Below are 14,829 nucleotides of genomic sequence, written 5' to 3'. Positions count from 1 at the left end.
TCTTTTCATGATATCTGGGCATCCCAAAATGTTCAGACAATGAACTACTTTGAAGTCTAGTTATTATTGTACTAGAAGCATGACATTCTTATTAACCTATAATGTTTTGCAATCCTGAGACACCGTGAATGTAAAATTTGAGACCTGGTTTTCAAATCCTGCAAGGTTTAGTCTCTCCCTATGCCTAACTTCCTCCAGCAGCTCCACTTTATTTTCTGATTTTCTCTAATTCTGATGTTATATACATACTGACCTCATCACAACCTTGGTTCAAAAATTGAAGAACTGAATTCCAGAGGTGTGGTGAGAGTCACAACCCGTGATGTCAATATTGTATTTGATTGTTTGGCATTAAGGGCCTTAGCAAAACTAGAGCCCATGGGAATTGGGGAGAACTCTCCACTGGCTGGATTCTTACCTGGCATGTAGGTAGATAGTTGTGGCTGTTGGATTTAGATCATGATGTCAGAGCTGGGGATGTCCACTGATGATTCCACAATGTTCAGCAACATTTGTGACTCCTCAGACACTGAAACAGTCCATGTCCAAATGCCACAAGATTGGGCCTATATCCAGGCTTAAGCTGACGATCAGAAAGTATCATTTGTGCCACACAATTGTCAGGCAATAACAGTCTCCCAACAAAAACAAATCTAATCATCACTAATTGATATTCAGTGGCATTGCCATTGCTGAATCCTGGGGTTACTATTGAACAGGAACAACTTTTATAGTCATATCGATATTGTGGCTTTATGAGCAGATCAAAGTTATGAGTCCCGTAATGAATAACTCAAATCCTGACTCTGCAAAGCCTGTCTACAGGCGCAAGTCAGGAGTGTGATGGAACATTCCCCACTGGACTGGATGGGTGTAGCTCCAGTAACACCTAAGAAGTTCAATACCATCCAGAATAGAGCAGTCTGTTTCATTGGCATCATGTGCACATTTGCTTCCTCCACCATTACACAAGAGCAGCAGTGTGTACCATCAATGGAGACACACTGCACAAATTCATCGAAACTCCTTAGAATCTTCCAATCCCCCAACTACTACAATCTAAACTGATCTGGGTGGCAGATACAAAGCATACTACTTGTATGTTCCCCTCACCATCCTGACTGAGAAATATATCACTGTTCCTTCAGTACTGCTCATTTAAAATCTTGCCACTAGTTCCCTAATAAAATTGTAGGTGGAGGCACACAAAATGGACTGCAGTGGTTCAAGAAAGCAGCTCACCACCAACTCAAGAACAACTAAGAATGGGCCAGTGATGTCCAAATCATGGGTTTAAAAAAATAAATAATTTTCCTTCATTGTTTCACCATGAGCAGCTGTCCCTTAGTTACTTAGACTCTAAACTCTGATATTCCTTCCCTTAACTGCTTTTCCAATAAGATGCTTCTTAAATCCTACCTACATCCTGTTCTATTGATTCCTGTGTGACACTGGCAAGCTTTGTTCAATAATATTTGTGTAAAATTGCTTGGAACATTTTGCTGTGTAAGTGCTAATTGTTGTTGCACTCATTCCACAATATTGTATATTGAAAGGTCAGCCTGAATTACATGCTTGGTTCCCTGGCATGAAACTTGAATGCACGCAGCCTTCTAGCTCTGAGACAAAATTGCTCTTGCTGATATGCCTGATTGGTTTGTGCAGAATTGCACTTCAGCAGTTTTGTAAATAGCTGGAAATGAGCAAAATTAGAATTTAAAAGTAATACTTAAATAGTTGTCTTTTTATAATTAATTTGAGAGAATAGAAAGAAAGTAATTTACTTATGAATCTACTGTTCTACTTTAAATGGAAAGGGCATTACTAAGGTTTAATTAGCACAGTAAATGGAAATGAAAAAAGGCTTAAACTATTTCAAATTTAGGAAAATAATTGCTTCATTAAAACGCAAGAGTGGGACGACAGATGATGTGTTGCACCTGTAGTATGTGACTGCTTGTGGATCAGTAAGATCCACAGTAAATATGTCTAGTTTGTGTCTGAAACAACATCAAAGCTGTGAGCTGGATGCAAGGGTCCTGTATCTTGTAGTAGTAGTAGTGTCGGGGGACCTGGATTCAAGTCCCAACTGTTCCAGAGGTGTGTTTTAACATGTCGGAACACATTGACTTAAAAACATTTTTTTAATAATTTTATAACATGATAACAGACTAAACAAGAAAAAAGTGTGCTGAAGGTGAAGCCATATACATTGAAGCTATCTGGATGTTTTGTTTCCGAAGACAGTCCCTTGTTAAATTAGGCCTGCTGATTTGCCCACTGGTTGAGTCAGGAGGTTGTGACTAGAAGTCAGACATGTAATAAAATCAAGAAAGCAGGTGTTCAAGAGCCTCAGTCATTGCAGTTTGAGTTCTTTTGAGCTCATATGGATTGGGAGCTGCATGGTGGATGAGTGAACTGACATGATATTGAGGTACAGGAAGCCAGGGTAGGAAATATGAGAAATAGGGTAGGAGACAAAGTCCCATCTTTACATTGAGGAAACACTGTATCATGTTGTGTGGCACTAGTACTGCACTAAATAGGACAGACTGAGAACAGATCTAGCAACTCAAAAGGACAACTCAAAATTGGCCATTATGTGAGCAATTCTTTTCAGCAGAATTATATTCAATCACAATTTTTAACCAATGGCCTGGCATATCCCCCACTAGCATTGCCATCAAGCTGGGTGATCAGTCTTGGTTCAGTGAGAGGGGCCTGCCAGAAGCAGCACCGGGCATATATAAAAACAAGGTGTCAACCTGGTAAAACTACAACACAGAACTATTTACATATCAGCATGCAATATGCAAGACAAAGCAATTTCCACTTCCAACTGATCAGTTTGAAGTTCTGAAACATATAATCATGAATATTAGTGGACAACTAAACAAATAAAGAATTGGAAGCTCCACAGGGTATCCCTGTTCTTTATGCTGGGGAGCCCAGGACATAAGAGCAAAAGTGAAGACTGAAACATTTTCATCTGTTTGCAACCAGAAGTGCTAAGTGGATTTTCTATCTAAGCCTTCTGAAGTCACCACCATCACTGATGTCAGTCTGCAAATAATTTGATTCACTCCACGTAGAAACAACAGCTGACAAAAGTAGATACTGCCCTGACAGCTTGTGCTTCAGACCAACCACGCCCCTAATCAAGCTCTTCCAGTGCAGTTAGAATACTAACATCTACCCAACAATGGAAAATTGCCTTGTTGTAGTCAGAGATGTACAGCATGGAAACAGACCCTTCGGTCCAACCCGTCCATGCCGACCAGATATCCCAACCCAATCTAGTCCCACCTGCCAGCACCCGGCCCATATCCCGCCAAACCCTTCCTATTCATATACCCATCCAAATGTCTTTTAAATGTCGCAATTGTACCAGCTTCCACCACTTCCTGTGGCAGCTCATTCCATACACTTACCACCCTCTGTGTGAAAAAAGTTGCCCCTTAGGTCTCTTTTATATCTTTCCCCTTTCACCCTAAACCTATGCCCTCTAGTTCTGGACTCCCCCACCCCAGGAAAAAGACGTTGTCTATTTACCCTATCCATGCCCCTCATGACTTTGTATACCTCTATAAGGTCACCCCTCAACCTCGGATGCTCCAGGGAAAACAGCCCCAGCCTGTTCAGCCTCTCACTATAGCTCAAATCCTCCAACCCTGACAACATCTTTGTAAATTTTTTTGTCAAAGAATCATAGAATCCCTACAATGTGGAAAGCGGCTATTTGGCCTACCTAGTGTTTTCCGACCCTCTGGTTACAAATTGTGATTGAATACAATTCTGTTGAAAAGAATTGCTCACAGGTCTCAATAATGCCCAATTCTGAGTTGCTCTTTTGAGTTGCTCGATCTGTTCTCGGTCTGTCCCATTTAGTGCACTACTAGTGCCCAAACCCCTCCTCTGATGTGGAATTGAACCCAGGACCTTGGCACTATGAGGCAACAGTGCTAACCATCAAGGCACTGTGCCCCTCACAAGTAGCAGGCGAAGTCCAATTAATCCATGACCATCCCATCCACTTACTATCCTATCAGTCTATTCTCAATCGTCAGCAAAGTGATGGAAGAGCAAAGTTCAGGAGGGTGATGGAATACTGTTCTTTTGCCTGGCATGTGCAGCTCCAGCAACATTGAAGAAACCTGATACCATCAAAAGCAAAACAGTATGCTCGTTTGTATCCCATCTGCCATGTTCAACTTTCATTCCTTTCACCAAAGATGTACAATGATGGCATTATGGGCCATCTATAAGATACACTGCAGCAATTCACAAAGACTTCTTCAACAGCATCTTTAAAATCTGTGGCCTCCACCACCTAGACAAACTGTTCAGTCTGCAACTTTCCTTCCAAGTCTCTCACCATTTTTACTTGGAATTATCTTGACATTCATTCACTGTTGCTATGTCAAAGTGTTGGAACTGTCTTCCTTCTTTCGTTCCTGATAATACTGTGGATGTCCCTATACTCCAAAGACTACAATGGTTCCAAGAAAGCAGCTCACCACCAACTTCTCCAGGCCATTTGGGATGATCCATTATTAAGCGGTTGTAGCAGGATACTTGGAATATCTTGATGCAATCTAGCAGGTCAATAAGGTTTTTTGAAAGGGAATTGTGTTTCTAACTTATTCTATTGTTCTTTAAGGAAGTAACTAGTGAGGTGTATAAAGGGGGAATTAGTCAATATAGTAGTGTACTTGCAATTGTGGAAGTACATTAATTCCAGTTTGATAAAGTGCCTCAAATGAGATTGTGATACAAAAATAAAGCACATGGTGTAGGGGTTAATGCATCAGCATAATAAAAGATTTGTTGACTAACAGGAAACAGAAAATGGGTTTATTTTGGATAAGTTGTAACTAATGGAATGCCGTAGATATCATTGCTGGACTCTCAACTATTTACAAATTAATCCAATAACTTGGATGAAGGTATCAAATGTAGAATGGCTAAATTTTCCAATGAGAGCAAGGGAGGTAGAGAGTCTGCAAAAGGATGTAAACAGCTTAAATGAGTAATCAAAAATTTTGGTAGCTGGGGTATAATGTAGGAAAATTTGAACTTGTCCACTTTGATACAAGTGCATAAACGTAGCATAACTGTATGATATTTAATGGAAGTAGAGTGATAGAGCCTGGAAGCAGCCCCTTCAACCCAACTTGTCCATACTGACCTGGTTTTCTAAAATGAACTAGTCCCATTTGCCTGCATTTGGATAATATCCCTCTAAACCTTTCCTTTCTATGTACCTGTCCAAACGTCTTTTAAATGTTGTAATTGTATTCATCCCTACGTCTTCCTCTGGCAGCTCGTTCCGTATCCATGCCACCCTCTGAAAAGTTGTCCCTCAGGTCCCTTTTAAATCTTTCCCTTCTCATTTTAAACCTATGCCCTCCTGGTTTTGGACTCTGCTACCTTGGGGGGAAAGATCTTGGCTATTCACTTTATTTATGTCCCTTATTTAAGATTTTATAAACCTCTATAAGGTCACCCCCCTCAGCTTCCTATGTTCCGGGGGGAAAAGTCCAAGCCTACCCAGCACCTCCATGTAACTCAAGCCCTCCAGTCCCAGTAACATACTTGCAAATCATTTTTGACCCTTTCCAGTTTTATAATATCCTCCCTATAGTAGGGCGACCAGAATTGTAAACAGTACTCCAAATGTGGTCTTACCAATGCTTTGTACAGCCTTAAGAGGATGACGTCCCAACTCCTATACTCAATGTACTGACCAATGAAGGTAAGCATGCCAAACGCCACCTTCATGACACTGTCTACCTGTGAAGCTGCTTTCAAGGAACTGTGTACCTGCATCCTGAGGTCTCTTTGTTCAACAATATTCCATCGGGCCCTATGCTAACTGTGTAAGTCCTGCCCTGGTTTGTCTTACCAAAACGAAACACCTCTCATTTATCTCAATTAAATTCCATCTGCCATTCCTCAGCCACCGAGTTGATCAAGATTCCAATGTACTCTTAGATAACCTTCACTGTCCATTGGACCACCAAATTTGGTGTCCGATTGCAATATTCAATGGGATGAGGAAATCTGGGTATCATGGTATGAGTGACAAGGTTGGTATGTAGGAACAACAAGCTATTCGGAAAGTACATGAAATGTTAGGGTTCATTGCAATGTGAACACAATATAAAATTAGTGGGACTTCGTGGGGAATACTGTCCCCTTATTTATAAATAAATGTGAATGCTTTTCTCAAGAAGTGTTGAACACTTTGAGCATATAAACCTTGAAGTTTAGAAGAATGATACTCGATCTCAAAAAGATAAAATCCTGAGAGGAATTAATTGGGTGATTGCCTGGAGGATGGTCCCTCCAATGGGGTCCACGAACATATGAATTAAGAGGAGCGGGCATTTAAAGCCTCAGTTCTGCACTATCAGATCATGGCTAATGTGATTGATCTCAATTCCATATTCCTGCCCACGCATTATACCCTTTTTGACTCCCTTGTTAGTCAAGAATTAGTCTACCTTCTCATTAATAGTCAATTACTCTGCTTCCACCACTACATACAGAAGACAATTTGAAAGACACGACCCTTGGAGGAAGAAAATGCTTTTTATCTTGGTCTTATGGGAGGACCCTATTTTTAATCTCTGTCTCCTAGTTTAAGAATAAGGTCTGCCTTTTAGGATAGAAGGTCTAAAAAACTGGAAGAAATGCAGATGCTGGAAATCTGAAACCAAAACAGAAATTGCTGGAAAAGCTCAGCAGGTCTGGCAGCTTCTGTAGAGAGAAATCCGAGTTAATGTTTCAGGTCCAGTAACCCTCCTTTGGAACCTCCTTAAGATGGAAGGTTTACCTTTTAAAATGGATTAAGAAAAATGTCTTAATTTAGAAACTTTTGTAAGTAAGAGGAAGGCATTTAATGAGATTTGCTTGTGCATTTTTTTTGTCTTGTAACCTAAGTATCCTAAGTACTGTTCTCCAATTGATGCCAGATTTGAACAATTCAATGATTCCACTTTTATTTATAATTGGTGATTGCTACAGGTTACATATTCTGTACCGTTTAATGTATAAATTGTCTTCTTAGGTAGATCCACTTTTGCTAAATGTCACTGTTCATTCTGAATTTAATTGACTTGCATTGAGCTTGGTGTTAGGACTGTAATGCAAGGAGCTCCCCTTCCCTTCCAATTTTGTTTCAACAAATCTCTATATCAAAGAATAGGGAATAAAATAGGTTAAGTTACTCGTAGAGTTTCCCTCAGCTATTGATATGTACTCTGCATACATTTTGGTTCTACTTTTGCAAGATAATGTTGTTTTAAGATTATCCAGTTCCTATCAAGCGACTACTCAATTATAGGTTCAACTCAAAACAAACTGTTGCAGTTTCTTGAGTTTTTATACAGTGGGGGAGTAAGAAATGATGCGCAATATCTAATTGCAAAATCACAACAATATTTTGATTATTTTCACACTGAAGCAATCTGTGCCCAGATGCAACAAGAGCTGGACAATATCCAGGCTTAGAATGACAAATAACAAGTAATATTCACACCACACAAATGCCAGGTAATGACCATTTCCAATAAAAACAAATCTAATCATCACTCCTTGATATTCAATGATATCACCATCACCGCATCTCCCATTATTAACATCCTGGAGATTACTGTTGACCAGAAGCTGAACCAGAACTAATCACATAAATACTCTGACTAAAGCAAGTCAGAGGCTCAGAATCTTGGAGTAGTAATTTGACTCCTCAATCTCCAAGGCCTTTCCACAATCTGGAAGACATAAGCCCAAGTGTGTGATGGAATACTCCCTACTTGCAGCCCTCATAACATGAAGCTTGACACCATTCAGGTCAAAGATGCTCTGTAGCTGCAATATTTACTACAAACAATATGTACTGCAGAAATTCATCACCTTCTAATCCCATGACCACTATCATCTAGAAGGACAAGAACAGCAGATACATGTGAGCAATCACCATTTCCAAGCCACTCACTATCCTGACTTAGAAATGTATCACTTTTTCTTTGATGTCAGAGTCAAAATCCTGGAACTCTTTCCCTCCTTAACCATATTGTGGGAGTACTTACACCAGATAGATTACAGGAGTTCAAGAGGCAGAATCACCATCACCTTTTTCAAGGGCAACTAGAAATAAGCAATAAATACTGGCCCAGCCAGTAACATTCACATCCCATGAATAAATGTATGAATAAACAATAAGTACACTTAGAAGCTACAAGGTAAGGCTGTTCTCCTACACTGATTGGCTAATTTAGATTAATTTAACCTCAAATTATAATTTTTATTCCTTCTATTTAATTTTTATTGTTATGAACAAGGTCAAACTACTAGCTTGAAACAAAGCACATTTTATTCATACACTATAATTAAGATACAGGCAAAATAAAAAAAATTGGCTTAACTGTAACTCTATTGAAATTCTTAACAAAATAAGATATATATTAACCACAACTGTTCCAATATAGTAACCTCCCATAAACATACCCTTAGCAAAGACATATTCATTAAATAGATTGCCTCACATGCAAATCTAGCAGCAGGAAGAAAATTCCAGCTTTTAGCTGTAACAGAGAGAGAGGAATAAGAGTTTCCATATCCATTTCAAGACCTCAGCAACTGCAGAATGCTAAAACCAAAAATCCTGGGTCCTGTGGGAGCTTGACCTCACCCATTCAGGCTGCTTCTACTGTTCCAACCTTTGTTTTTAAAATAAAAAGCCCCAAGGCTTTGTGCAGGCTCAGCATCTCTGTCTCAACCCTTCTTCATCAAAAAAAAACCCAAAATATACCTCTTAAAGCCTTGATATCATCACATTGTTTAACCAGTAATGGTATAATGAAGTTCCTCAGTGCTGTAAGTTTGAAAGCTGGTTGATCAGTTGCGTATTTCCAACATGTTGTATTTTCATGTATAATATTGCCTTGTTGTGCAATGGAAATTATAATACGTTTTGTTTCACAATTTATAAATCTTTAAGGCATAGTCTTATAGATGTACTATGGAACAGTTTAGCTCAATGAAAGACAAGTGTGTTAAATATATTAATGGTTTTCCACCACAGGCTTTCTGTGAAACATTGGAAGAAACTAATTACAGACTACAAAAGGAACTTGCTGAAAAACAAAAGGAAGTTGAGGCTTTGAAGAAATTACTGGAAGAAAAATGTCTTCATATAGAAGTTTTAGAAAGTAGAATAAGGTATTTAATGAGATCTACTTGTGAAAATTATTTCAACATCTAAAGTCAATATCTAAATACTTCTCTCTACTTGGTGACTGATTTATCAAGTCAGTTATTTTTACCTAAAATTGGTGGTTACTTTTACCTATGCAATTAAATATGCAAATGTTGTCCTTTATTTGAAATTCTTAGATGTCTGTGCAGTTTCATAATTGCAGCGGGGATGTGATATTTAATGCATGTTCCGTTAGTCAATGGGTAGAAGTCTGTCCGGCAAGGTTGGAAGGAAACTTAGTGGAAAATAGTTTTGTGGTTCTTGATATTTTCCAGCAATGTTTTAGAAGGAGCTTTGGTGGTAGTTTTAGAACATGATTCACTTGGGCTGTTGGAAGAAAACATTAAACAAAATGGTTTTTTTTAAAATAATTTTACAAAATAGAACCTGGGGTACTTTTAAATGCTGCAATTCAGACATTAACAAAGCTAACAATAGGTGATGTGTGGACATAGTTTACCAACATCCTGGAGTTATTTCATGAGCATTGCCTTGGACATTACAATATAGATTTGTGCACTGAAGTCTCAGATTGTTCATTCGTGAAATATGAATTATACTGGTCGGTGAGGAATTGTAGAATTTTATATTCCAGTAGTCCAGCAAAAATGTTTTTCTGGCATTGCATATTGAGAGCTTTATTTCAAACTCACATATGTAATGTTTAAGGATTATTGATGCCCTAAACTGCCTAACTGCAACTTTTCTGGTCTGGTTGTTGAATGTTAGGTAGGTCGTTCAACCATAAATCTCACCACTGCTGAATCTGCCCTTGTCCAGTCTGGTCATATCAGAGAAAACTGCTATGATAGAATTTTTAAGACCATTATGTCAGCTTTTATTATGAGTTTGAAGGTTGTAATAAGTAATGGCAGGACATTTCAAACCTGATTATGTATTCTAATTTTTCCCCTGTCTCATGATTATTAAAATGTTGTTTTGTATTCTTGATTATCTTGTAGGGAAATGTCCTTGGAACAAGAGAAAACACGCAGACCCTCTGGGCAGGAGAGTGAATGTAGTGGTGAAGTTGAGTCCTCTGCAGTAGAAGCTGATCAAGCTGTAATAGAGGATAACAGGTAGATTTGAAGCCATGTAGATCAAACCATGGAAAAGAAAGCTCCGTTTTTAAAGGTTATAATAAGTGCATCTCCAGTTTCTTCACTTTTTTTTATATATTCTAGAAACTGGATCTGTTCAGTATCAGTTACTTTATACATTTGCTTTTTGTACATGTATCTGAATAGAAGAAAGGCTTGAGATGTTAAATGGCTTACTGCTGATCAAATGCCGATAAGTTGTTTCTTCTTTCAGTAATTTCTAATTTTATGCACTTGTAGCAATGTACATTTTTCACTTAATTTTTAATTTAATTTTTTAATACGTTATCATCTGCTTATCAGTTTTTTTTAAAGCACTTCACTTTCTTTGCCCATCTCTCTCTTTTACTTTGTTTCAACTTTTAATAATGCTCCCTATTTGCTGTTTGTCTTTTTCTTGGTGCCTTTTGTATGCTTTTCTAATCTCGCCAGTCCTGCTTCCTTCACTTCTCCCTTTTATTTGTACTCTTCCTGGGTTTAATAATGGTTCCAGTTGCTTTTGTAGGCCATTGTATATCAAGATGGAAGTACCCTCTTTGACTTGAATATTTGAATAGATTGTTGTTTACCAACTGAGTTCTCAGATGTTAATTTCCAGGCATCCCCATCATTTAGATGTTAGGCTTTTTAAACCTACAATGTTGGCTTTAAGTTTTTACCACTTCAAGCTTAACTTTATTTTAACATACTGTGCCCGTTTTATTTCTTGCTTCTTATCCTAAGACTAAAAGTATTTTCGCCCCCTTTTTGTGGGTTGAAACTTTGTGTTTCGTCGGTTCATTCAGGCATATGGGTTTTGTTGGCTGGGTCAGCATTTATTGCCTATTACTACTTGCCCTTGAGAAGGTAGTGATGAGCTGCTTTCTGGAACTGCTGTGTTCTACCTGGTCTAGGTACACTTCTAAAACTGTTAGAGAGAGAGTTGAAGCATTTTCATCCATTAGTGTGAAAAGAACTACAATATATTTCCAAGTCAGGACAGTGAGTGGCTTGGAAAGGAGCTAGCAGGTGTTGATGTTTCCCTGCACCTGCTGTCCTGTCCTGTTAGATGGCAGTGGCCACAGGTTTGAAAAGTGCTAAGGACAATGTTCCTCATGAATGCTACCCACTGCTACTATAGTTAATTGGTGGTGGAGGGAGTGAATGTTTGTGGACATCCTATCAATCAAGTGAGTTTCTTTGTTCAGGTTTGTGTCAAGCTTCTTGAGTTGCTGGGACTGCACTCATACAGACTCCGGGGTGATGAAAGATGAATTACTCAATCTCTGTTTCCAAATCTTGACCTGCTCTTGTTGCCACAATTTATGTGGGGCTAGTCCAATCTAGCTTCCAGTCAATGGTAACCTCAAAGATTTTAGGGGGTTTCAACAGTGGTAATGTCTTTGAATGTTAAGGGTTCTGTCCTTGCTGCGATTGGAGGGGTTCCATCCAGATGGCCTCCTGCAGGGACTGCAATTTCCCCTCCCAGTGGTCAGTGATGCCCTCCAGCGCATCTCCTCCACTTCTGCAGCTCCGCCCTTGAACCCTATTCCTCCAATCACAACAAGGACAGAATGTCCCTGATCCTCATCTTCCACCCCTCCAGCATCCAGATACAGCGCATTATCCTCCGCCACATATAAATTGACCCCACTACTGGAGATATATTTCTCTCCCCACCCTATCTGCGTTCTGCAGAGAAAATTTCCTCCGCGAACACCTTGTTAGATCCAAACACCTCACCAACCTACCCTCCACTGCTGGCACCTTACCTTGCCACCCCAAGAAGTGCAAAACCTGCACCCACACATTTCCCCTCACCTCCGTCCAAGGCCCCAAAGGAATTTTCCACATCAGAGATTTACCTGTACTTCCAAACACGTCATCTACTGTGTCCATTGGATCTCGATGTGGTCTCCTCTACAATGGGGAGACAGAACACCAACTTGTGGAACGTTTCAGAGAACATCTCTGCGACACGCACCAATCAACCCCACTGCCCTGTGGCCAACCACTTCAACTCCTCCTTCCACTGCTCCAAGGACATGCAAGTCCTGGGCTGCCTCCACTGCCAGACTCCACCCACCCGACGCCTGGAGGAAGAACACTTCATCTTCCGCCTTGGGACCCTCTAACCACACAAGATCAATGTTGATTTCACCAGTTTCCTCATTTCCCTTGCCCCACCTTATCCAAGATCCAAACATCTAACTCAGTACCGCTTTCTTGAACTGTCCTATCTGTCCATTTCCCTTCCCATCTATCCATTTCACCCTCCTCTCCGACCTAGCATCATTACCCTCCATCTTCGTTTACCTATTGCTCGAAATATCAACTCTCCTGCTCCTCCGCTGCAGCCTGACTGGCTGTGCTTTTCCAGCACTACACTTATCAACTCTGATCTCCAGCATCTCTAGTCCTCACTTTCTCCTAATGCCTCAGCCATGCCATTTACCTCCATGTGTAATTTCCCTCTTTTTGGTACCTCTACTTCTTTTAGTGTCTGTCGAAGGCTTTGGGATTTCCCTTTTTGCAGGTGCCAGTTTTTTGTCGTAATCCTCATTGTTCCTCTAATATGCTTCTTCACCTTCCCTTTGATACCTCGCTTTTCTTCTTTGCTCTAAAGTTGTCTTACGATTTGACACCTGTCATAAACAGTTTTTCTTCTTTGACTTAATTTCTAAAAAGTATTAAGACTAGGACTAATTCAAGTCTCATTTAAGTTCTTGACATATAACCTGAAGCAAATCAATGAAAAGATACAGCTGCAGATGTAAGGGCTGTATATATGAGAAACAGTTGTATTGAATTTAAGTGCTCTAACTCCTATTATCGACACTTTCAATTCACCAGGTTTCCCCAATTTTTAAAGAATTCTCTTGCTTAATTGTGTTGCTTTTGATTTCAATTTTATTTTAATGAAGACAAAATATAAATGCAACCCTTTCAATTTTATTTAATTTTAATATTTTCAAGCTCCGGAATGGAGTCTGATAAAGAACACTCTGGAGCCTCTTGGAATAGCCCTGTAAATGAAACGTCTTCACCAGTAGAAGAAGCAGAAGCTGCGGAAGAAAACTGATAGAACATTTAGTATTAGCATTTGTTAATGTTGATATATAATTCTTGGCAATATATCGCAACAATAGCTGTAGCTGGAATACAGCTCAAAGCTATGAATCAATATGGTTTCTAAAATTAGTATGTGAAGTAGCCAAGGAAATTGCCCTTTCTATGAATAAATATTTCAATATATTTTTGCTTGATGCAATAAAGTAGATTTTATTAGCAAATCAGCTTTACTAGGCTCTGAATTTTGTGCTTAAGTAGAGGTCAAAAATATTAGATAAGTTGGGCTATTAATTCTTCAGAGCCATTCAATTTTGATTGTACAATTTTTTTGCAAGCTGCTTTCAACTTCTAAATTGAAATATATACACGAATAGTTTGGCTAAAATGTTTTACAGCTAAATTCAAACATGATGTAGCCATTTCATTAATCAAATGTAACTATCTTTGTTTGAGCTAACTGTACCATTTAAATATTACATTGAAAGTATACTTTGTTTTGGAGAAACTGTGGTTTGAATGGGCATCAGCACACTTCCACTTAGTGTGATTGAGCTTTGTTTAAGCAGGATAAATTGTTTTATCTGGGCACAAATCAGCTCTTGATCTCATTTGGTTTTGTTCCTCAAATTTGTCTGTTAAACAGATTTTGTTTAGATCAAAAACAAAATAAACCTGTTAATTTTGTCAGTTTTACAAACAAGCTAAAGTCATGATCTTAGTGGGTTGTTCTTTAAATTGATTTTTTTTAATAGCTGTTCTGCAGTAATTTACAATTTATTACCAAGTTGTGACTAGACAAAACACACTGACTAATGGTGCAGACTGTGTATTTAAATTTGTCAAGTTTCATTGGCAAAAGTTGTTTTAGTTTGAATTGCTTTTTATTGTTACAATCAAATTGACTTTGATTAATGTTGGTTTCTCAATCTTGCATGTCTTAGTTGCTTCAAGTGCCTTGTTTTTCTAGAACTTAAAAAATATGCAATGATTTTTAATTCACATATTTGTTATGAGCTTGTGTGACAAGTGAGAGACATGAAGTTTGTATGATACATTTTTTGAGAATTTATACTGGAACTGCCTGATTTCCTATCAAGAATATTTTAATTTATGCTAGTAACTTACATTGTGTTTTGTAGACCCTAAAGATGAACTTTTAACAGATTGGATGCTCTAATCTTTCACTGGAAGTTTGTTTTGTCAGGTCTGGGTATACATTTTTCTGTATGATGTGCCATGTTTCTGGAGGTTTTATGCATGATATAAAATATAGCTTATTACCATGAGATGACCCATCACACTAAGTACGTTTGCATAAAAACATTCTGAAATGGGAAAAAATTTAATTGGTTTTAATTTGCATGGGTGATTTGGTGGATAAATGGTTTTTAAATAAACTTGTTTTTTTAAAAAGTT

The 14,829-nt window shown here is 38.6% G+C and overlaps 1 protein-coding gene across 3 annotated transcripts in view; it reads left to right on the top strand.

Moving 5' to 3' along the window:
- The window catches only part of snx16 (sorting nexin 16), a 45,841-nt gene extending 31,012 nt beyond the window's left edge, over positions 1-14,829 (top strand). For all 3 annotated transcript variants that reach the window (XM_043688169.2, XM_043688171.2, XM_043688167.2), the window contains exons 6-8: positions 9,089-9,225; positions 10,225-10,341; positions 13,318-14,829. In XM_043688169.2, coding sequence (XP_043544104.1) covers positions 9,089-9,225; positions 10,225-10,341; positions 13,318-13,423 — 360 coding nt within the window. In that variant the 3' untranslated portion in view covers positions 13,424-14,829. The remainder of the gene's footprint in view (positions 1-9,088; positions 9,226-10,224; positions 10,342-13,317) is intronic.

Source organism: Chiloscyllium plagiosum, unplaced genomic scaffold (genome assembly GCF_037043375.1).
Source record: "Chiloscyllium plagiosum isolate Xiang-an unplaced genomic scaffold, Cpla_swu_hap1 HiC_scaffold_4, whole genome shotgun sequence".
Classification (NCBI taxonomy): Eukaryota; Metazoa; Chordata; class Chondrichthyes; order Orectolobiformes; family Hemiscylliidae; genus Chiloscyllium; species Chiloscyllium plagiosum.
This window is presented reverse-complemented; position numbering and strand designations above follow the sequence as displayed.